This window comes from Pantherophis guttatus, chromosome 4 (genome assembly GCF_059756535.1).
Source record: "Pantherophis guttatus breed Tessera chromosome 4, ASM5975653v1, whole genome shotgun sequence".
Lineage (NCBI taxonomy): Eukaryota > Metazoa > Chordata > Lepidosauria > Squamata > Colubridae > Pantherophis > Pantherophis guttatus.
Window position 1 is genome coordinate 51,766,489 of NC_142066.1, and position 23,102 is coordinate 51,789,590.

Here is a 23,102-nt window from a genome sequence, read left to right on the forward strand (position 1 = left end):
ATTTTCTTTTCCTCCACGGTGCTAGGGAAAGGACAAGACAATTCATTAGAAATCTGAACGGACCAATTAGAAACACCCTTTGGAATTAGTCCACAGGATGCTTTTTCTGCATTAAAAAAACACTGGGAGACTTTTCATGCATCATCAGGGTAATGTTCCATCCAATTTGGCCCTGACAGAATTAATGATTTGCTTTGTGTCCAGGTTTATCTGGAGCAAATGCACTTTTCTCATTAGATTGAAGTCAGAATTTTAAATATGTGAGCTCTTTGTTACTTAGCAGACTTGCATTTTCTGCTTTGAAATCAGAACTGCAAAACAGAGACATCTGTGACCTGCTACGCAATATTCTCCCCATTGCCCCAAAGGATGACAAGAATTGGGGAGATCTTGAGTTAAACTTATGTCAGATACAAACTATAAGGAATTGACACAAAATCCTAATTAAAGTTAGGCCTGTTAACCTACTACTGTGCAAAGAGTATAATTCAAACAAGTGCAGTAATAAGAATTCCTAGGTTTAAAAAAAAAAAATCTATGCCCAGTTTTTTGGACATGTGCATAGAACACATATTCCACAGCCCAGCTGCTGCTGCATCTAAGCTTACCAAGGAGTGCAGAACTGCTGTGAAATAGTTATGACTTTAACACAGAAGTACTAATAAAAGAAGTGCTGCTGTGAAGCCATAGGAGCGATAGGCTGCGGATCTGTCTTGACATTTTCCATGGGAAGGAAAATGGGAGAAGTGGCTATTTTACTGCTTTTCCTTGGTGGGAAGCAAATTTGTTTGGAGCTGGGAGGACCAATCCCCCCCAAATACCCCTTCTTTCTCTGCCCTCACTTTGCCTGCCCTCTATATAAAAACAGCTCCTTTGCCGCACAGTTCTCCAATCCCACAGAGATGTTAGTCTATAATATCAGAGACCTGCTTGCTCCACTTCTCCCTCATTCAAGAGAAGCAAAGACCTTCTTTTCTTCCTCTTCTATTCCTGAGAGTGGCAGGAGAGAACAAGGGGAGAAAGGTGGTAGAAAACCACTCCTTTGGTGCCAATGCTCTGATCTTGTGAAATAATCACTCCATAGAATTGGAGAACTGACTCCAAAAGATGTGTGGACCTTCTGCTGCCAGCATCTGGCATCAAAGCAAGTGTTCCCTACCCAATCTCTTTCCTTCCCTTGCTTCTGGCATGGACAGACTTCTATTCTGTTTCGTTGCCAAGGCAGTAGGCATTGGGAACACGTCTTTAAGCCGTGCATTTTTCTGCCATCTCCAGTTAGTTAGCAGTATTTTAGTTATTCTGTGAAGAGACCTAATTCACAGCTCTGTACAGAAATAACTCTGTATTTTATTTTTTTTTAAATACAACCAGCAAGATAGTTTGTTATTTATTCCTAATTCTGATGTCCCGCATCAGTAGCACAATTCAGACACTGCAAAATTGGGAGGGTGCCCTGTTGCTAGCTGACTTCACTCAAATGATGTCAGCCACCTGCAGACATTTGTGCATTCAACAAAGATAACTGCAAGAAGTTTGGGATCTGCATCTTGTCTGGCTTCTTCGTCCACCCTGGATAATTGATCCAGTATTATCAGATTTTAATCCCATGAGGCATTCTGCTTGCATTCAGACAACTATCCCAAATAACACTCCAGCCACCTCAATATTGGTTGAGAACAATGGACGTTGGTACCTGAAGTATTTGGGTGTGTGTGTGACAGTTTGGAGAAAGTTGAGATGAGTTAGTCAAGTGGTAGAAGTAAGGTCAGCTAGCATATGATGAAGCTCTGTTGGACCTTCACCATACATTAGCTAAAGTTTTCATTGAACAAAATATTGCGGACTTGAAAGTGAGGATTTGAAAAAAGAGAGGGAAGTGGCTTCATTAATGCAGAGGGAGAATTTATGCCATGCTGGCTAAGGATTATGGAACCCAAACATACCAGATATTTGGGATAAGGAAACTGATCCACGGTAGCTTGTATGGTAACAGAGGCTCTTATCTGATGGCAAGGGAAAAATTGTAATTTGGAGACAAGAGAAATATACCAATGTTGGCATTGTTTAAAGAATCAAAAATAGGCAATCATTGCAGATTTAACTTGCAAGGAACATTACAGATGGACATAAGGAATAAGATAAAATCAGCAACAGAAGAATTTGGAAGATGAGGACTACATCCTTACAGGGTTAATACTAGAGTAAGATTGACAAGCTAGTTTTAAAACAGGGTTCTCCAACCCCTGGTCCATGGACCGGCACTGAATTGCAGCATGCCATCAACCGGGCCACGCAAAGAAGCAAAGCCCCATCTGCAGGATGCAGCCAGCATGCAAAGCCACGTCTCCTCCAGTCTGCGGAAAAATCTTTCTCCATGGAACCGGTCCCTGATGCCCAAAAGGTTGGGGCCACTGTTTTAAAAGATGCACTATTAAAGATAGGCAACATCCAGTTCTGCAACAGCTGTGTTCTTAGAGCTGGATCTCCAAACTCACCACACACTTTTTAAATTGGCAGAATTGCCATATTGTGGGGAGACAAAGAATAAAGAGAGCAGGAGGTAAGAAAAAGAGACAAAGAGAAAAATCAAGTTTGCATAACACAATACTATGAATTAAAATAGGTTGGATAATGTACAGTTCAATGATTTGTAGGCTAACAGCTGTTGTCTTAATATACTATATGAACCAGGCCTGCAAAAAACTTGTTGACCACTACATGGCAGTAAAGTGAAATGCAAAATTGATTCTGCTATATTTTTGCAGCCCACATCTGGGAGTCTATGGACAGTGGGATAATTAAACATTAGGATGCAGAGTTGTTTTTCTTGGTCTAAGATTTAACATGTTGCACACAGATAGAGGGACATGTCACGGAATGTAGGGAAGAGCTGGATCCCCCCAAGGGAGGGGCTGCATTCCAGCGGAGTAAGAGGCAACTCAGCGCAGATATTATGTGTGAAAGAAAGAGGCTAAGGACAGCTCTTCCTAATAGTTCACAAAGTATATTGTAGAAGCATATTATACTATTATATTGTAATGCTGTCTGGCAGTTTATAGGTGTGAAACAATAAAACTCGGCTTTGATGAATCACCTTGCGCCATTTTTGTTTTGTGGCCTGATAGCATTCCAGAAAGAACAACTAAAGGGTGATACAGTGCTCCAGAGTGTGAAAGGGTCTTCTTGCCCAGAGTCTTCCCAACTCTGACAGCACCACTGATCTAGAAGCAGGATCGATCCCTTGAATAACCTCTGGAGACAACTTCAAAGAATTTTCAGTTCCTTGCACTAGTTGGTAAGTACTTCGGTCCCTGCTAGCTGGCGAAATGCCACTAGTAGAAGCAACTTTGACTTGATCCAGCAAAGACATTGTTACCTTTCCATTCTATTAAAGAAGGGAAATAACTCATCATTTCTTTCATCACATCAGTTTTAAATTTCTGGCAGAAGAGAAAGCAATGGAGCCTGAAAAATCTTAACTTTAGCAGGAAGACCCAGTTTGGATGTCAAGCTCAGATCAAAGCAATTCTAGAATGCTTTGTGAGAAGAAAATTTTATACAAGGAGCAGCCACAGAGGTGATAGGGAGGGGGGATTAAGAAAATCCTTGGTACAATGGGGAAACCACACACTGCAGCTGGGGTGGTCCCGCAATTAGTGATGCACAACAATAGAAAAAGAAAGCAAATCTCTTTGGCTCCCAGTTTTTCCCAGGCAGGGCAGGCCTGTGCAAATATTTCAGTCAGCCATCAAGAGCACACAGGCCTTGCATTTCTTTTCTTTTTCTTTTTCTTTTTTTTTCAGGGGAGAGGGAAGGATAACACATACATATAATTATATCCTAAGGGAGAGAGCAACATAAAAAGAGACTCTGTCTCCAGCGGTTGGAGTGGGAAGCCGAAAACTAGAATCACTAGATTCACATGAACTGACAGCAAATGCTACGGGAGCTCTAGAGGAACAGCCTCTTACAAAGGCAATGGCACTGATCATGGAGAAGAACAAAGAGGCATGAGAAAGAGGTAATTTTCATCAGGAAAGGATGCTGTTTCTAAAAAGAAAATTGCTGTGGTTCAAGCCTGAACCCCAGACATGCCAGTCCCTGCCATTTCTTAAATAAAAAATGCATAAGGTAAGCTGGGGTTATATTATGATCAGGAAAACCAGCTCAGAGTTATTATGCTTTTTTAATCACACCCCAATAATGCAGTGCAACTAGCTGTATCTACACCATTCAGTACCATTATAATTTCAAACATTTGTTGAAAAAATGGTTGTAAGTCAAGGACTCCCAGTGTTTCACACTCGGCTATTGCTGAATTACAGGTTGGACTAGCCTTCAATAGGGTTGACTAATGATTTAGAGTGCTGGCAGCTTTTCTAAGCTCTGATCCACAGTCACAGAAAGGCAGAGACAAATTGTAATACATTACTAAACAAGCAGTGCAAACAGATTTGTTCAGCATGGAGCCATCTCTACCCCCTCCTCTCTTATTCCCCCATCTTGCTATATGTAGAATCTGTGTGTTTTACAGAAAGTCTGTCTTCAACCCAAGCACAGGAGCATATCCAATGAGAGAACCTAGACAGTAGGGCTAGGGGAAAAAGGCCCCTTAACTATGGAAAAAATTATCTAGAATTCTATTTCAGGGTTAGAAAATGTCCTGATTTGAGTCATCTCACTCATACCAACAGTAATAGAAGTTATGAAAACCCTGGACAAAAAATGAAAAGTACAATTTTTCACACATTTCTGTCCTAACACCACAATTAATTGCCAGTTGCCCCACAAAAGAAATAAAGATAAGCCTTGCTCCAATACAAAATAGTACTTCTTTGGTTCTCATTTTGATTTAAACTTGTTAAAAACAAGTTTCTACTTCTCAGGGTAGCTGTGATAACAATTTACAAGCCTCAAAAAGTGTCTGTGAATATTCAGAACTTCTCAAATACATATATAGTATATGAACTCTGCCACACTCCTTAGGAAAAAAAAAGAACACCATTAGAGATTATCTCCTTCAAATTTTATGAAAACTGACTCACTAGGTTCATATATTGTGCTATATATTGGGTTATGGGTTATATATTTAGCATGCTGTATGAATCCAGCCTCTGCAAACCATTCACATGATATGCTTAGCCAAATATTGTTTTATCCCATCATAAACTGCACTTTAGCTAAAGTTTAAAGTTTACTAGGTTAATCCAATCTGAAATTGACATCAATAGACTTATACAAGTCTAGTTATATTACAAATTCTGGTTATTACAAACCTCAGGCTGTACTATCACAGATCCCACAACACAGTGATCCTTAAATCTTGTTTAAAATGCAGCAGGGTGTATGTGGGTAAAATGGCCTCCCCACTGAACAATCTTCCTAATTTTAGTGTATTGTGTAAGTACCATAATTATCTGTTAATAAAGAACTGGAAAAGCATAACAGAAATAGAATAGTGTATGGTATCCTACAAGAAAATGTGGTGGGAAGGTCGGGTCCCTGAACCGGAACTCTGCATATTAAAATGTTCTGTTATGAGTTCCCCTAGTTAGAATAGATAAAAAGATCAACTCATTCCACGAATTTTTATTTTTCTAAAAATTAGATTATGAAATGCTGGTCACAGAATGTCATACATGAAGAGTAAATATAGTGCAAACTGGTCTCTGCAAAGCAAACAGATGTATTAAGTAACTAAACTTAAGCAAGCTCAATCATATTATTTCTCATCAACAAATATGGCATGCAGTCAAATTTAAATGGGGGGGGCGCGAGAGTGGGGGGCTATCCACTTAGGCAACCACAGTGCTAATACAACTTGTGCTAGTACATTTGTGGTCAACCAAACACATTGAATTAAAGTCATTCAAATAATGGGAACCACTTGTGGGAATGAGCAGCACAAATCAACCAGCATAGACAGAACTTTCATATCAAGTAGTGGCAACTTAAATATAGGGTTTTTTTCCCCTTTTCAGACATTTTACACTTTAGTTAACATTTACTGACTAGTTTTAGGTATTATGCTAAGACAAAAAGTTCATGTTGAAATGGAAACCCAGCTGCTGAATAGTTAGAGAGGTATGTGCATTTGTACACTGTCTTCCTGTTTCATCCTAAACTATACCTTGCTTAACTATATTTGGGTTTGCATTATATTAAGATGACACTCATAATTCACAAATGAGTGTTTGTGTTAGACTAACAGTTCACATACACAAGAGGGGGAGGACATGGCAAAATCTGCAAGATGGTAGGTGTGCTCATGTGACCAAGCCCCACCCTTTTTGTACATGTGAGCAGTATCGATGCAGATACAAAAGCAGTGGGCGGGCACTAGATTACAGTGCCACATCTGACATCTTTCAGATTGGCAGCCACCAAAAATTACTAGGTGAAATTGGGCCAGTCACTCTTTCTCCAACCAACCTTTCTCCAACCAATCATAGGGTTGTTGTAACAAGATAAATGGGGTTTCTCATGTAGGTTGCCCTGAACACCTAGAGGAAAAGCAGGCTATAAATCTAACTAATAAATAGGGTGAGAGTTGTAAATTGTATCCCACAAAAAACTTTACTGGTATCTGCAACAATTGCCTCCTCCTAGGTGTGCCCAATGTGTCTATGGGATTTGAAATCCACGACATGGCATGCTCATATTTTTTCCATCAAGATGCCAAGGGAACTCTCCCTGAAACACTCGTAACTCAAGAAGAAAGGTTTTACAAATTCCGAATTGCTCAGTGAGCTCTGGGTGGGGAATGTACTTCCAGTAAATCTAAAAATTCAGCCAGTACATGAAAAGGATGAATGCACGGATAATGTCAAATTCCCGTTCCGCATCCATGCAGCTTGGGCCTTTCTTGATCATATTTTGTTTTCTACCTAAAATTGGCCCTGGACTGGCGTTATAGATTAACAAAGAGGTCCAGGAACTCAGGGCTATGCAATCTGTTTTGCTACCATGCAAGATTTTAAACCAAAGTCCATTTTGGTAAAATACCTTGATAAAGTTTGCGCCTACCTGTTTTGTGTGTGTGTGGTTTTGTTTTTTGTTTTTTGCTCAACAGAAGCTAAAGTCCCCATTAATCTAATTTATATTCCTTCAATGGCCTATTTTTAAACTAAGATCTACCACAAGTTTCAAATTATGCTGGAAACAATACATACATTCAATATTATAAAAGAAGAAGATGCTAGATCTCCCAGATGCTGACTAGCTTTTGCCTTCCTTTTATCCACAAGTGTTTACGATTTATTAGGACAGGCGACTGACAACATGAGGGCATTTTGCGCATGCTAACAGATAAAAGTTTATATTATTCTATTTTGTAAGGATATATTGTGCATATTATTAGTGACCATACATTATTATACAGGACAGTTCTTTATTTTTTTAAAAAACTGTCATATTTGATTTATTTAGTTTTAACTATTTACCTTCTTTGTTTTGTTCTTAAAATTTCCTTTGTAAAGCAAAACTATAAACATAAACAATTATTATATTTTTATCTGTATGAATCTCTTCAGATTTGCCTCTTAATTCCGGTTTTTCCTTTATTTCCCCCCCAATAAAATAGATTCTCCCCCCAATAAAATAGATCCTCCCCCCCCGAAGAAAACACTATAATTATTATGCTAGCCATCCCTAACCTGGGGATATATCAACCTGTGATAATGATAATTGTCTGTCTGTCTGTCTGTCTGTAAACAGTAAACATACATAATGCTTCTGCTTTTTGTTTTGCTATAACAACAACCTTGTGAGGTGGGCTGGGCTGAACTGAGAGAGAATGACTGCCTCAAAGTCACCCAGCAGCTTGCATGCCTAAGAAGGCCTAGAATTCAGGTTTATGCTTTCTAAACCAGCACTTTCACCACGGATACTGGTTCTCAATATATATTGAATTGCAAATTCCATCACCCCCAACCAGCATAATTCAATTGAAATGCCTTGAGAATAAACTGCAATGTGGAGAAACAATGCAATCATACAGTTTGACATATATACTCTAACGAAATCAAAGAATGTAGAGATAAAATCTATTTTCAATCAGATGCTAAGATGGACATAGATTTTTCTCACCTCCTGAAAGATATTTTACTGGGAATATATTTAACCGTCCTTTATAGAAAAATTGGGTAAACTCTGAGCTTTTGAAATTTCTTGTGGTTCTTCACCAGAACTGCCAGATCCAGTAATCCAGTGTTTCTCAACCTTGGTAGCTTGAAGATGGGTGGACTTCAACTCCCAGAATCCCCCAGCCAGCAGTGCTGGCTGGGGAATTCTGGGAGTTGAAGTCCACCCATCTTCAAGCTACCAAGGTTGAGAAACACTGCAGTAATCAAACGCAGTGCAAAATTGTAACCATATAATTAGTTACCTATTGCACTTTACAAGACTCATCTGAATTACTAGAGATCAGGAATTATAATACAGATTCACACATTAAATGCCATCCATTCGGACCACAGAATATTCACTCTCTTTGCAGAAAGGTGAACTTGTAAAATTGGAATGGATAACACTGATTTTGCTCAGAGGGCTACTAAAGCAATGCAATAAAACAGGCTAAAATATCACTTTTAGGATTCATAATTGTAAAAGTGTCTCTCCATCAAAAATGGCTTCTCAGTGGATCTTTGGTCTATAAGATGTGCTTTACCCAGACTTCAGAGGCGTCAGTGGCACAAATTAGGGCTGAAGACCAAGACCTCAGTCTGAAGAAGAATTAGGGTTTAAAGAGGGATGGGTGGGCAACGCACATAAAAGGGCAGAGAGAGCTTTGTACACACCACTCTTGAGATTTTTTTAACCATATCTGTGCACCCTCATGACTTCAATGAAGCCTTTTTTTTTCCATATCTAATTTGATGAAATGTTTTGAAATTTTCAACTATGACATAATACAGTGTTTTGCAAACTTGGCAATTTTAACCTGAAAGTTGCCAAATTTGAAAAATACTGGCATGCTACAAAATATTCCCCCTTTTTTCCAAATGCAACGAATTCCTAAGGACTTTGAAAAGTAAAACATACATAAATGATGGCTGGCTACCCAAAGCCACTTTGTCCATAACTCCGGCATGTAAAAATTATAAAATTGACTACATCAATAGTTGACTTTAAGTCATGTATATTAAATATTTCATTACCATACCAAGGATGAGGAAACCGAGTATTTCAGTGTATTGTTTTAGCTTAATTAATTTCACATCAGAAGATAACACTTTATGATAGCACCACTCCTCATGCATTTTTAGGAGGCATCAAAGAGGCTACAGGTAGTCCCCGAGTTAAGACCACAATTGAGCCCAAAATTTATATTGCTAAGTGAGAAATTTGTTGTGACTTTTGCCCCATTTTATGACTTTTCTCGTCACATTTGTTAAGTGAATCACTACAGTTCTTAAATTAGTCACACGGTTGTTAAGTGAATCTGGTTTCCCCATTGACTTTGCTTGTCAGAAGGTCACCAAACGGGATCACGTGACTCTGGGTCACTGCAACTGTCATAAATGTGTCAGTTGTCGAGCATCCAAATGTAAATCATGTGACCATGGGAATGCTGCAATGGTCATAAGTCTGAAAAATGGTCATAAGCCACTTTTTTCAGCGCCATTGTAATTTTGAATGGCCACTAAGTGGATTATTGTAAATTGAGGACTGCCTGTATTTTTCTATTATTCAATACCATTTAAACCCCCAGACATTAACAAACAATTAAATATAACATTGAAATTACCATTTCCATACCATTTAAAAACATGAAAAAAACAGTAAATAAATTAGAATGAAATAAAATAATTTCATTCAAATATATATAATGAAAATATAACAACAATATAACAATTATATTGTTATAAGTATTATGACAGATCCAAGAGATCTGGTATAGACACTTCATGAACTAAATATCTAACTAACATCCTATTTCAGTCTTATATGCAACAGATACTGATGGCCTTCATTGAATTTATTGATTAATTACTGATTATTTAGGATTGATCAATTGATGATAATTTAGTGTTGTTTAATGACAAGTAATATATAATCAGATTTCTCAGAAAAAATTCTGAACTTTGACTATTTTGCTATACAAATACTAGATATATTTCAGGTATTTCTAGTATGGTCCCTTCAGATACATTGGAATGTCAGTTTCTAGAATTCTACCAAAATGGAATGACTGAGTATTCTGACAATTGCACATCCCCAAATACCTGAAGAACATCAGGTGGGAGAAAAATGCTGTAAAGCATTTGGCAGTGAGATGTTTGAAGCACAGACGACTGTCCACTGGACATCTGGATAACTTGTGGATTGCAAGTTATTAACAGGATTGACATGAGGATACAAATGAGAAGCCCTGAACATCTGTATGTGGGGAGTGTTCTCTCATGAAGGAGCATGATTGAAATTATGAATAATCATTTTTTGTAACTATCAATGAACTTTCCTTTACAGATCCTTTTCTGCATTCCTACACATTCAAAATAGTATCCAAGCCCACAGAGCAAGACAGGAAGGAAGGTTCAAAAGCCTATATATATTTAATGCTTGTATAGATAGTACTAGAGATTTGGCGAGGATACTCAGGCCCTCCCCAAAAATAGACTCCACCCCTGCTACTTTCAAGTGCTGACTTGAAATAAAAGCACTTTCCCATAAAATTTATTATTGAATCATATACCAGGAAGTAAATTGACTGCAAGCTTTTTTGAAAATATATTAATTAAACAGATAGTCCTTGACTTAAGTTGTTAAGTTCATTTAGTGACTGTTTGAATGGCACTGAAAAAGGGGGCTTACGATCATTTTTCACACTTACAACCGTTGCAGCAGCCCCCTGGTCACATGATCAAAATTCAGACACCTCGCAACTGACCCATATTTATGACAGTTGCAGTATCCTGGGGTCAGGCGATCCCCCTTTTGCAACCTTCTGACAAACAAAGTCAATGGAGAAGCCAAATTCACTTAACAACTATGTTGCTAACTTAACAAATCCAATGATTCACTTAACAACTGTGGCAAGAAGAGTTGTAAAATGGGGCAAACTCACCTAACAAATGTTTCATTTAACAACGTAAAATGAAACAATGTAAAATTTGGGCTCAGTTGTGGTTGTAACTCGAGGACTAACTGTACATTTAAGTTAGAAATCCTTTCCAGTTTTAATTCCACAATATGATTTTGGTTACAAACAGTGATTTATAAAGCATAATTTATGATTCAACATGTCTGAACCCACCTAGTTGTCTTTTATTCAACAAACTACAAGGAAATTGTGGATTAATAAAAGGGGTGAGCCTACTAATTGAGAGGTATGTACTGTATTTGAAAAACAAAAAGGCCTTTTGCCACCACTTTAATCTATACTTTTTTAATCCTATAGTATATCGTCATATTTTACTTCATTTATTCATTATATTTATATCCTGCCTTTCATATAACTCTGTATCTTTAGATGATTGCTTATCCAGCACCGACCACTATGTGTGAGTGAACCATGAAAGATATAGTTCAAGAGAACTTTTCATCATTTCGGGGTTTTTTGATGCAGTCAGTTTACACATTCAGTTGTCAACTATCAAGGACAAAGCAATCACCTAATATATTAGTAGCTATGAACCAGCCTGATTTGTATTCCTGCTCCAAAACAGACTCCTACCCAGCTACCCAGCCCCATTGATCCCAGGGATGTCTGCAGAGAGGGTAAAAAAATGTCAAGATGGCAGCCACACCTGTGCATGGAACCAAAGGCTTCGCTCTTTTTTGTGAGTATTACACCACAGCTCCTCATTTATCAAACCACAGCTGAAATAATATTGCAAATGTACAAACTCTTACTAATTTAAAGTTTGCATTACTCATCCACTTACATGTTCACATTAGGTTGATAGCCTGGGGAAAAAATTCCCTAAACTTAGGATCCTTCACCTTCCATATACAGTTTTCTGATTGATAATCAGTTAAATAATATCTATGTATCACATGTAACCAGCCAAGCCACTCTTTTTGAAGCCCACAGTAAAAGACCAAGTTTTTATAATGCAAGAGGTTATTGCACATAGAGCTACTAAAAATAGTTTTCAACCTACAAAAAGTGATTATTTATATGGCACATTTGCTAGGGAGTTAAAAGTCCCTCCCACATCTTCCAACAATTATTCTTGCAAAATTGCAAGACAAATCACAGGATCTTTGCTTCTACAGACATGATAGTATAACTGAGACAGGAGCATATTTTACACTCCCAACTGAGCTGAGATTCAAATTGGGTGTCTTTGATTTAGCGCTCACACTTGACACCTTCCAATATCTCATACTAAGCCAGATTTTGCACAGCCTGGCATGTATGAGATGTATTCCGATGAGGGTTCTGAGAGAAATGATGGGCTTTGTATACCAATATATCTAATGCACACAGATTGGGCAAGGATGTATTCAGCATTTGAAAGTAATTGCTGCCACAGCCCCAAACTGATCTCTCTCTTTAAAACCCTTACTGCTTACATTCATCTTGTTACATGCAAAAGGGATTAAAAAGTTTGGTTTTCTTTTCCCTTCACAGTTCCCTGGAAGGTTGCTCTGGCCTCATCCTCTGATCTAGGCGGTCCACCCCAAGAGCAATCAATCAATCAATTTTTTTTAGCTCCAACAATATAATGACAATCACCCCATAATAAGTACATCTCCCCTACTTAGTGCCAGCATTAGAAAAATGCCACCTGTATGGTGCTTCCTATGTTTGTCACCATCTAGATATGAACAAGGTGAAGGGGAGAGACACCTTCTTTCTTTTCCTAATCTGTTCTTCTGCTGCTTCCCAAGCAATTTCCACTATCATGCGAGACCTAGTTCTCCATGTCACTGCTTCCCACTAAGTGGGGGTAACTAAAGAGCAAAGATGGAAATCAAATCACCCAAAGGAACATTATTCCGCTCCCCAAACATGTTCTCCCCAATAGCGTTAAGAAAGGGAGGAGCATCCAGAAAAAACATGACCTTGAAACCAAAGCTTTGAAAGGGCTAGATTCAATTTTAGATATTAGGAAGGGCATGCTGCAGTTATTAAAGACAAAACACTTTGCACATACACAGAGACACTCTTTTTTTCCTTCGGTATGATCTTATGTGTACTGGGACTAGCAATCCCTGACATTCCAAACTGTTTCCTATTTGCAATTAATGCAAGCTGATCTGTCTAAGACTCCCACCATGAACCCCCAACCCCGTCCATAACCTTTTAATCCCCTTTGCTCTTGCCCGATTCGAAGCCCCTCCTCCCCATCTTGCAACTATTGTTCCCACCCCCACCTGGGCAGCAGTCACAACCTTCACCTGAAGTCCCACCCGTGGATCCCTTACCAGCTCCACAGCCATGTCCATGAGGGGCTGTCGGGTCCCCTCCCAGCCTCTCCAGCACCCTCCCCACTAAGCGATCAGGGCTTTCCGGTTCTGCCAACGGGACCCAGCAGCAAGTAGGCACCGACTCGGGACTGAGCTGGGTTTCTCCTCCTCCGCCACCTCCTGGGGAAAGCTCCTCCGACGAGAAGGATGTTGGGGAGCGCAGAGAGGAATCGGGGGGCCGCAACTCCAGCCAGTGGCCATCGCCCGTGGTTTCCGTGCCTCCTTCCGTCAGATCTTCAGGTGGCTCCTTAAGAAATCCAGGCAAGAGGATTTTGGAGACGCTTTGCCTGCGAGATAACTGCCCCCCGGAACCAGGAACAGCCCGGGCGGCCAAGTGAGAGCCCTGCTTCTTCAGAAATTTCTCCAAAGGCTTCATCCCACCGGCCACTGCGGGGGCACCCAAGGGCGCAGCAGGGCCCCAGGACGAGGGTTGATCCAATGCGCCCTTCTCAACCTAGGCCAAAATGGGAGATCAGGGGTGCCCACTTTGCGTGCTGAAGGGAGGTAATGGGAAGATGCGTGGTCAAACAGTCATGGCTATACCCGATGTTGGCGAAGGAGGAAGAACTGGGAACGAAAGGGGAGGCGCAGCTTTAGACAATTTTACTGGACATGGAAAGGGATTAAGGAGCAGAATAAACCCGAGTTTTGCGGGCTTGCTTCTCACAACGGGAGCAATTCGAGGGGCCCCTGGTGGACCTGGTCTGTCTGGCCCCCGAGATAAACGAAGAAGTAGAAAGGGTAGGAAGGGAGGCGACTTCTCTTCTCTTGACCACCTCAGCAGCGCCGAGCTGGCTAATCTCTTTGCCAGGATTCGCCGCCGCCGCCGCCCCCGCTTCTGTCCTTAGCGCAGAGAGGCGTGCGCCCTCAACCGAGTAGGGTTTTCCCGGAGTCGATGAGGGGAGCTCCGTTTGCAAGCTGGATCTCCCCACCGTCGCCGCCACACTGCAGCCCCGTCTCCCTCGCCTTTCCCACTCCGGGCGTCTTGGTACGCTGTCTATTCGCCAGGCTGTTGCTGCTGCAGGCGGGATCCTCCTTTATGGATGCTCATGACAGCGGGGGAGGCAGGCACTGAAAGCAGCAGGAGCGTGGGCCGGAGCCTGCCTCTCTGCAGGGGAGTTTGCGGGCGGGGGGGGGGATGTTCTCGGCTCTACCCCTTTCTCCTGCTTCGTATTTCCCGGCGTAAAATGAAGCAAGAGTCGCGAATCGGCAGCCGGCTTTCTTTCTCCCTCCAGATCTCCTTCACCCTGGGAGAGTAACGAGGCGGCTCTAAACCCCGCCCCGTCGTCTTCTCTTCCTCCTCCCCTTTTCTTGTTCTCTCTCTCTCTTTTTTTTTTTCTTTTATGCCTGCACTTGTTGCGTGCAGTAATGAGGCCAAAATACACACCTCGATCATGGACAATGAATGGAATTAAAACCTCCTCCTCCTCCTCCATCACCTGAAGTTGCTCAGGTTATTTAATCAGGTTGTTCAACTACCAGCTTCATTAGAGTTTATGGATCTTGATACAGTTGTTCATGAGGGGGTAGAAGTGGAATGGTCAGTATGTTTTAGTTTACTTACCTTCCGTGAGTTGTTAGATGAACAAAAATTCATTAGGCCAACAATTCTTTCACCTTGTTTAAAGTGGGTGCGTAATGTCTCTCTAGCCTGAAACAACTGCACCACAAGTTTCAGGTATAAACGGTATTGGTCCACCATTTTCCTTCACTGCAGTTTACATCAGCACAAAATTGTACTGGCAAACTGACAATTCTGCCTTCATTGCACCGCACTGCCTTTAATAGGTTTCCAATTCATATTTTAAAAACTGGTATGTTGAACCTTCTAGTCCTGGGAAAAATTAACCTGACCTGTTTTTCCTGCTTAATCCATCATAGAACGAAAATGTATACATTCTCCTCCAGGCTTTAGGGTGGTATCTTCATGTGACCAGAAGTGTCAGAATTCTCGCAAGGAGAATAGAACATTTTTTTGCACTTTCATCTTACTGCCCATACCAAAGAGCTAGAAAGATGCATCTTTAAAAAAAAAACCCTTATGTAGCCATATTGATCTTGTCAGTGTGTTAATTACAGTTCTTATTTAAGTAACTTCTAGTTAATTCTTTATCTTAAATCATCGTCCCTGGCTATTTTTCTTTTATTGTTTGCTTATTTGTTTTGCCTCATGTTCTTCTTATTTTATTACAAAATAATCCAAATATTCAGCTATTCAGTACACATAGTCCTCCACTAATGACCATAGTTAGCAACAGAACTTCCATTGCTAAGCAGGCAGTTGTTAAGTGGATTACAGCCATTTTACAAGTTTTCTTGCCAGAGTTGTTAAGCCATGCAGTCATTAAGCGAATCCAGCTTCTCTCATTGACTTTGTTGGAAGCCTGCTGGGACAGTCGCTAATGGCAATTGTAAGACCCTGGGATGCTGCAACCATTGTAAATACATGCTCATTGTCAAGTGCATGAATTTCGATCACATGACTTTGGGAACTTTGCGACAAAGAGCAAAGATCGTTTTAAGTCACTCTTTTCATTGCCGTTGTAACTTTGAATGACTGTAAATCAAGGACTACTTGTATTCTGAAGAAAGAGCACACTGATAAACCTTATGCAGTACCCCTATCAAGGGAAAATAAGTAGGACAGAAATAGCAAGGAACAGTATTTCCTGCTTCCTTCTGGGTTTTTTTTTTTTTTCATTTAAAACAAAATTATATCAGATTGCATCTAGAAATATTTCTGAATCAGTTTTTGAGCTGAATTAAATGTTCCAGGTATTAACAGGCAAGACAAGGCATTAAAGGTTTTGGGGATCCAGTGCAGTGGTGAAATCCTCTGCGGTTTGCCACCGGTTTGCTGCCCGTGCATGCGCGCCACGCACCAAACATGCACTTCATGCAAAAAAAGGGAGCTTAATAAGGTAAGTAGAACAGCAAGGGGGGGGGGACAGCTGTGCCGCGCAATGTAGATTCGCTAGAAAGCAGGATTTCTTGCTTTCTAGCGAATATAAATCACGCGGCACAGCTGATTGTCAGAAATACCAGTTCAGACGAACTGGTAGCTTTGTTTTTACTATCGGTTCACTCGAACCGGTAGCTTTTATTACTACCGGTTTGCCCAAATCGGTGCAAACAGTTAGCATTTCACCCCTGATCCAGCGGATCCTCAATTCTGGCCTGTTCTCCTTTGCTGACACAACTCTTTATGAAAACCTTGATGGAGAAGAAATCTTAGCCTGGGTTCTGTCTCTAAGACTGGAGATCTCCTTTTATATTTGAATAGGATTGCATCTAATTCTACAACCCCTAGGATGCTGTTCTAGTGAGACAGGATTGTACGCTTCAAATAAAAGGTTTTTTCCTGAAAGAATTTTATGTCCCTAAATTGCAAGAGCTACAAAGAGACTTCACATTTGGTGGAACAATGAGATATAAATTTTTCCATAGCATGGACCCATAGTTTCTTAGCACACCTCCTCTAACAAAAAATGGGTTACATTCGTTCACTCCTTTCTACCTTTTTGGCAAATAATGAAAGATAATAATTTATTTTTAAAAAAATGGCATGTACTGTATAAAGAAGGCATACAAAACAATCTCTCTTCACCAAATATTTGTGATTAGTTGCAATGAGCTGAACTCTTTGCCCTCAAATATTAAAATTAACACAAATGTACACCTAATATTTTATTTATTACTGCATTTGCCCTCAAATATTAAAATTAACACAAATATACACCTAATATTTTATTTATTACTGCATTTGCTCTTAGATGAAATGAGAAATGGCTAAACATTGGGAATCAGAAATTAACTAGCTTTCTTAAGGTGTCACATTTAATGGAAGTGTTATAGTAACACTCAGAGCCTAGGAAATGGGTTGCCTAAAATAAATAAATAAAAAATAATTTTTATGTAAGAGTTGAAATAGTCATTCATGTTCTATGCCCAATGCAAAACTCACTGAAAAGTAGCAGGGACCTCAGAATGAGAGAAATTGCAGAAACACCATTTCAAAGGAGATCAGATTCAGATGAAGGGACTAGTATATGTTGTATGGTAAATTGATTGTTCCAATAAAAGGAGAATGTTTGTCGTTTCAGGTTGAAATGAGGGGTCCTTGGTGGTCTCTGAGCTTGCTTGTTTCTTGTAGAATCATCAGCCCTGATGATTTTACCTAGTTTGGATAATGAAAATCTGCAAGAAAAGCAAGCAAGCGCAGAGAGCAGCAAGGACCCTAAAATCGGTTGTTGCACAAAATTCTCTACCAGCTGCAAGTACATTTCATAGATGTGTAGGACAGTGGTGGGTTTCAAATTTTTTTACTACCGGTTCTGTGGGCGTGGCATGGCTTGGTGGGCGTGCCAGGAGAAGTATACTGTAAAATCTCCATTCCCACCCCACTCCAGGGGAAGGATACTGTAAAATCTCCATTCCCTCCCCAATCCAGGGAAAAGTTACTGCAGAATCCCTATTTCCTCCCAATCAGCTGGGATTCGGGAGGCAGAGAATAGATGGGACGAGTCAGAATTTTTACTACCGGTTCTCCGAACTACTCAAAATTTCCGCTACTGGTTCTCCAGAACTGGTCAGAGCCTGCTGAAACCCACCTCTGGTGTAGGAATTGGAAAAAATCTTAGAGGACATCTAGCCTAACACCCTACTCAGGGTGCGAATTCCAGAGAAATGACCTTCCAGCCTTTGAAGATCTCCAGAAAAGGAATACTCGCTATTTCTTTGGCTGATGATTTGCTCCTAGTGTTTAGCTCAAATCTATTTTTTTATAGTTTTAATCCACCGGTTCTGATCAAGCTCTCCAAAGCAACAGAGAATCAGTCCAACTCTTCTATATAGCAAATCTTCAGTTATTTGTAAAATTGTCTTGCATCTTTTCTGTAGATTAAAAATACCCACATCTTTTAACTATTCCTCACTAAGCCTACTGTATGTCTGGACAAGACCTCACCATCTTGGTAGTCCTTTTCTCCTATTTGTTACTATTCTTCTTGACCAGCAGTATTCAAAACCAAACAAAGTACTCCATAAAGGGTTTGATCAGCACGCTAGAGAGGAACTATTCCTTCCCATGATGTAGACTCCTGCTTGTGCACCCCAAAGAGACATTTTAGCAACTGCAGGACAATGTTCATGTGGCATCGATAATTATGCCTGATTCCCCTTAATTCCAGTGAGAGTGGCCTTAGTAGACTTTTCAGAACCAGGATTCTCTTTCTATCCCAGTTTGAATCCAAAGATGAATTTCTGTTTGTCACCTTATGTATTGGTTTGCCTCTCATAGGTTGCTATACGGTACCCACAATATTTTGATTTCTCAGATGTAGAGAATACCAGAGAATCTACAATATCTGTGGTAATAAAGTAGATGCAATAGCATGTAGTATCCAAATAATTTTATTGTCAGCTTTCTGAAATTACCTTTTTATAAGCCTTGCTTACTTTGTTCTTGCATATTTTCACATAATCTAACTGAATCACTACCTCTTTCTCTTAGTGGAAGGGTTCAGAGCAGTGGTGAAATCCAAATTTTTTTACTACTGGTTCTATAGGCGTGGCTTGGTGGGCATGGTGTGATGTGGCTTGCTGGGCATGGCTTGGTGGATGTGGCAGGGGAAGGATATTGCAAAATCTCCATTCCTACCCCACTCTGGGGCCAGCCAGAGGTGGTATTTGCCGGTTCTCCGAACTACTCAAATTTTTCACTACCGGTTCTCCGAACTGCTCCAAATTTCCGCTACCAGTTCTCCAGAACCTGTCAGAACCTGCTGGATTTCATCCCTGGTTCAGAGTATATCACCTTCTAAGATCTGATGCCTCTCTTATTCGAAATGTTCTAGAAAAATCTTCATTTATTTCTTAAGGCCATTGTAACCAAGCATCTAGTTCATTAATAGAAAAATGTTGTCTGACAAAAGGATTGGCTGGCCAGGATCCTGTAGAAAATGGGAAGGTACATTACAGTGGCACTTGCAGAAGGAACAACAGATGTCTGGTTTACATGAATAGAGATAATATACTGAAGCTTAATTATGAACCGAACAAGACAGTTCGCTGGTTGGCATTTTGCAGCATTTTGCAAACCTGACCAAAACCTTCTTGTGGGTCTGAAACAAAGAAGGTAATGGTGGGACTTTCCATGGCACAATAAAAACTAGTTGAATCTGCAAATGAAGCTTCCATTAAAAGTTAGGTAGTAAGCCCCACGGCTGAAGCCTGAGGCTGTCTTTCAGAGTGATGAAAGCATTTCAGGCCTGGTGCTGTCAGCCCCACTAGATAGGCCACACCACAAAATCAGCTCCACAGGAAGGCTGTTGAGATTGGCTATAATAAAAGGGTCTTGCCAGTGATGAAATGTAAAATTTGTTACTACCGGTTCTGTGGGCGTGGCTTGGGAGGCGTAATGTGACTGGGTGGGCATGGCCAACTTTTTTTTTTTACTTTTAAAACCATTTTTTCTACAACCTCTTCAGCCGAAGAGGTTGCAGGAAAAAATGCTTTTAAAAGCCTCTGACAATCCCAGCTGAGTTGCCTGATCATCAGAGGCTTTTTTTTCTTTTAAAAGCATTTTTTCTACAACCTCTTTGAGGTTGTAAAAAAAATGCTTTTAAAAGCCTCTGACAATCCCAGCTGAGCCACACAATCATTAGAGGCCTTTTTTTTTAACTTTTAAAAGCATTTTTTTCAGCCAAAGAGGTTGTAGAAAAAATGCTTTTAAAAATGTAAAAAAAAAAAAAAAGGCTCTGATGATTGCACGGCTCAGCTGGGCATTGGGGGGGGCAGGGATTTTTGCTACTGGTTCTCCGAACTACCGGCTGGCATCGCTACCAGATCAAGCGACCCGGTCCGAACTGGGAGCATTTCACCCCTGGGTCTTGCCAATCTGATTTTCTCTCCTTCATGCCCCAATGAATCAGAGAGGCTTTTGCCTTAGCTGCTTCAAAATATTATCTTGCTTCCCAGGACTTAGTGTTGTAGCCTTCTTGTTAAGTAATAATATTGCGTATTTCAATCAAAGTCATCCCTTACTCTCTGCAGGCACCATGGCTTTCTCCAACAATACTTTGCTGCTATTTCACCATATCTGCTGTCTGAGAAATTGTACATTTGTATCCCATCTTTATTAGTTTTACAAATAACCCAGGCACCGACCATATACAACGCACCACCATATTCAACACAACTTCCTCAAGCTTAATTAATTAATTAATTAATTTTAAAATATCTTTTTATCCTGCCGTTATTACTTTATAAGTATGGTAACTCAAGATGGCAGACATACTTAATACTCCATCCTCTTCCTTTCCCCCCCACAACAACAACCCTGTCGAGGTGGACTATCCTGAGACAGAGTGACTGACCCATTTCAGCCAGCCAGCTTTTATGGCTAACTCAGGGCTTGAACTCACATTCCCACTTTCTAGCTCAGTTCCTCAACCACTAGACCAGTGTTTCTCAAGCTCTGCTGGCTGGGGAATTCTGGGAGTTGAAGTCCACACATCATCCAGTGGCCAAGGTTGAGAAACACTTCACTAGACCAAACTAGTCACAATTAACTGAGTAATTTTGACAAACATGGCAATCATGGAGCTGGATAACATGTGTATGATAGATAGACAGGAAATCTCAGAATCTGCATACAGTTCCACAGACATGCACACAATCCCAGAAGGCAATGGCAAATCACTTTTGAACTGTTGCTAAGTATGCCAGATAGACATTAAGTTCCAGAGCCCTTCCTGGTGCATTGGCATCAAGGAAAAGGAACAGCTCTTTTATATATTTTTGTGTAATTGTACCTGCATGTTGACTCTTTTTCTTCTCATGACTCATTCATTTTCTCCTTTAAAAGCATACAGCATACAGCTGTATACATACAGCTGTCAACTTTCAGAGGTTGCTGGGGAAAAAGGATGACATGGAAACAAACAGTAGGATCTTTGAATGTACACAATTTCTTATAAAACAAGATAATAGGTCGATAACAATGGTGACAATAAAGCAGGCTGGCCTGATTAACTTGAAAAGCATCTTAACTACAGATGGAAGATTCATTCTCTTGTCACCATTTTTGCAGTGGAAATATTTGAGAATCTCCTCAGGTCTTTAAGAACTATTGAGGGCATCATAGAACGAATATACAGGTAGTCCTCAACCATAGTTGAGCCCAAAATTTATGTTGCTAAGTGAGGAATTTGTTAAGTGAGTTTTGCCCCATTTTACAACTTTTCTTGCCACAGTAGTTAAGTGAATCACTGCAGTTGTTAAATTAGTAACATAGTTGTTAAGTGAATCTGGTTTTCCCATTGACTTTGCTTGCAGGAGGTGATCACATGACCCCAGGACACTGCAACTATCATAAATATGAGTCAATTGTCAAGCATCTGAATTTAAATAGAATTTCTATTTAAGTAAATCTCATGGCCATGGGGATATTGCAACTGTCATAAGTGTGAAAAATAATCATAAGTCATTTTTTTCAGTGCCATTGTAACTACAAATGGTCACTAAGCAAACTGTTGTAAGTCAATAACTATCTATAATTTGATGAAGAGATGGGAGAGCCAAATTTATTTTTCCATGAAGCTACGATATGCATGAGAAAATATCTAATCTACATGCTGCTTTCATGGCGTGAGCTCTAAAGTCTCTTCTTTCATGTCCTTATTCTGCTTTTATCCATTCATTCAACTATCCATTCTCTGTTCTCTCACCCACACATAAAAGGTAAATGTAAAGGTTCCCCTCGCACATATGTGCTAATCGTTTCCGACTCTAGGGGCAGTGCTCATCTCCTTTTCAAAGCCAAAGAGCCAGTGCTGTCCAAATATGTCTCTATGGTCATGTGGCTGGCATGACTAAACGGCAAAGGCACACAGAACGCTGTTACCTTCCCACCAAAGGTGGTCCCTGTTTTTCTACTTGCATTTTTTAAGTGCTTTTGAACTGCTAGGTTGGCAGAAGCTGGGACAAGTAATGGGAGCTCACCCCGTTACGCAGCACTAGAGATTCGAACTGCTGAACTGCCGACCTTTTGATCGACAAACTCAGCATCTTAGCCACTGAGCCACCGCATCCCATAATATATACACCCACACATATATGTGCCCAATTCTGTGCCCAAATAAAATATATTTATTTATTTATCAAACTTGTATGTTGTTTACTTTACCAAGGACATGATCCATATGTAGTTTGTGTACTATCATCAGTTCAGTTGTATCGAACATTGTATGCAAATCACAGGATCCTAATCTGAGGTTATTGTCAAAAATACTTTATAAAGTATGCTGATGGCATCGTGCAGACATAAGAACAAAATATCAGTCGTATTATCATAGTTCTTCCATGACTATGGATCTTCCTGCCAATTTTTCTATTGTTTTGTTTTAGAGGTTTATGCCCTCTACTGCATCATTCAAAAGCTGGATTGCTCCTCTTTTCATGAGGAGCATTCCTCTGCATATTTTGTTATTTCTGCCCACAATTTTTACAGCTCTAGACACAGGTAATCCTTGACTTACAACCATTCACTTAGTGAGCGTGCAAAATTACGACAGCACTAGCAAAAATGACTTACAACTGGTCCTCTCACTTAAGATCTTTGCAGTATCCCCTCAGTCGTATGATTAAAATTTGGGTACTTGGCAACTGGCATGTATTTATGA

At 40.1% G+C, this 23,102-nt stretch overlaps 1 protein-coding gene across 3 annotated transcripts in view; it reads right to left on the minus strand.

Annotated features, from left to right (window-relative positions):
* Positions 1-14,708, minus strand: part of RAPGEFL1 (Rap guanine nucleotide exchange factor like 1) — a 64,438-nt gene extending 49,730 nt beyond the window's left edge. For 2 of the 3 annotated variants that reach the window (XM_034415783.3, XM_034415784.3), the window contains exon 1: positions 13,378-14,702. In XM_034415783.3, the coding sequence (XP_034271674.1) occupies positions 13,378-13,795 (418 nt within the window). In that variant the 5' untranslated portion in view covers positions 13,796-14,702. Of the gene's footprint in view, positions 1-13,377 lie in introns of all 3 variants that reach the window. The other variant, XM_034415781.3, reaches the window with a different exon arrangement.
* Positions 14,709-23,102: the final 8,394 nt, after the last annotated feature.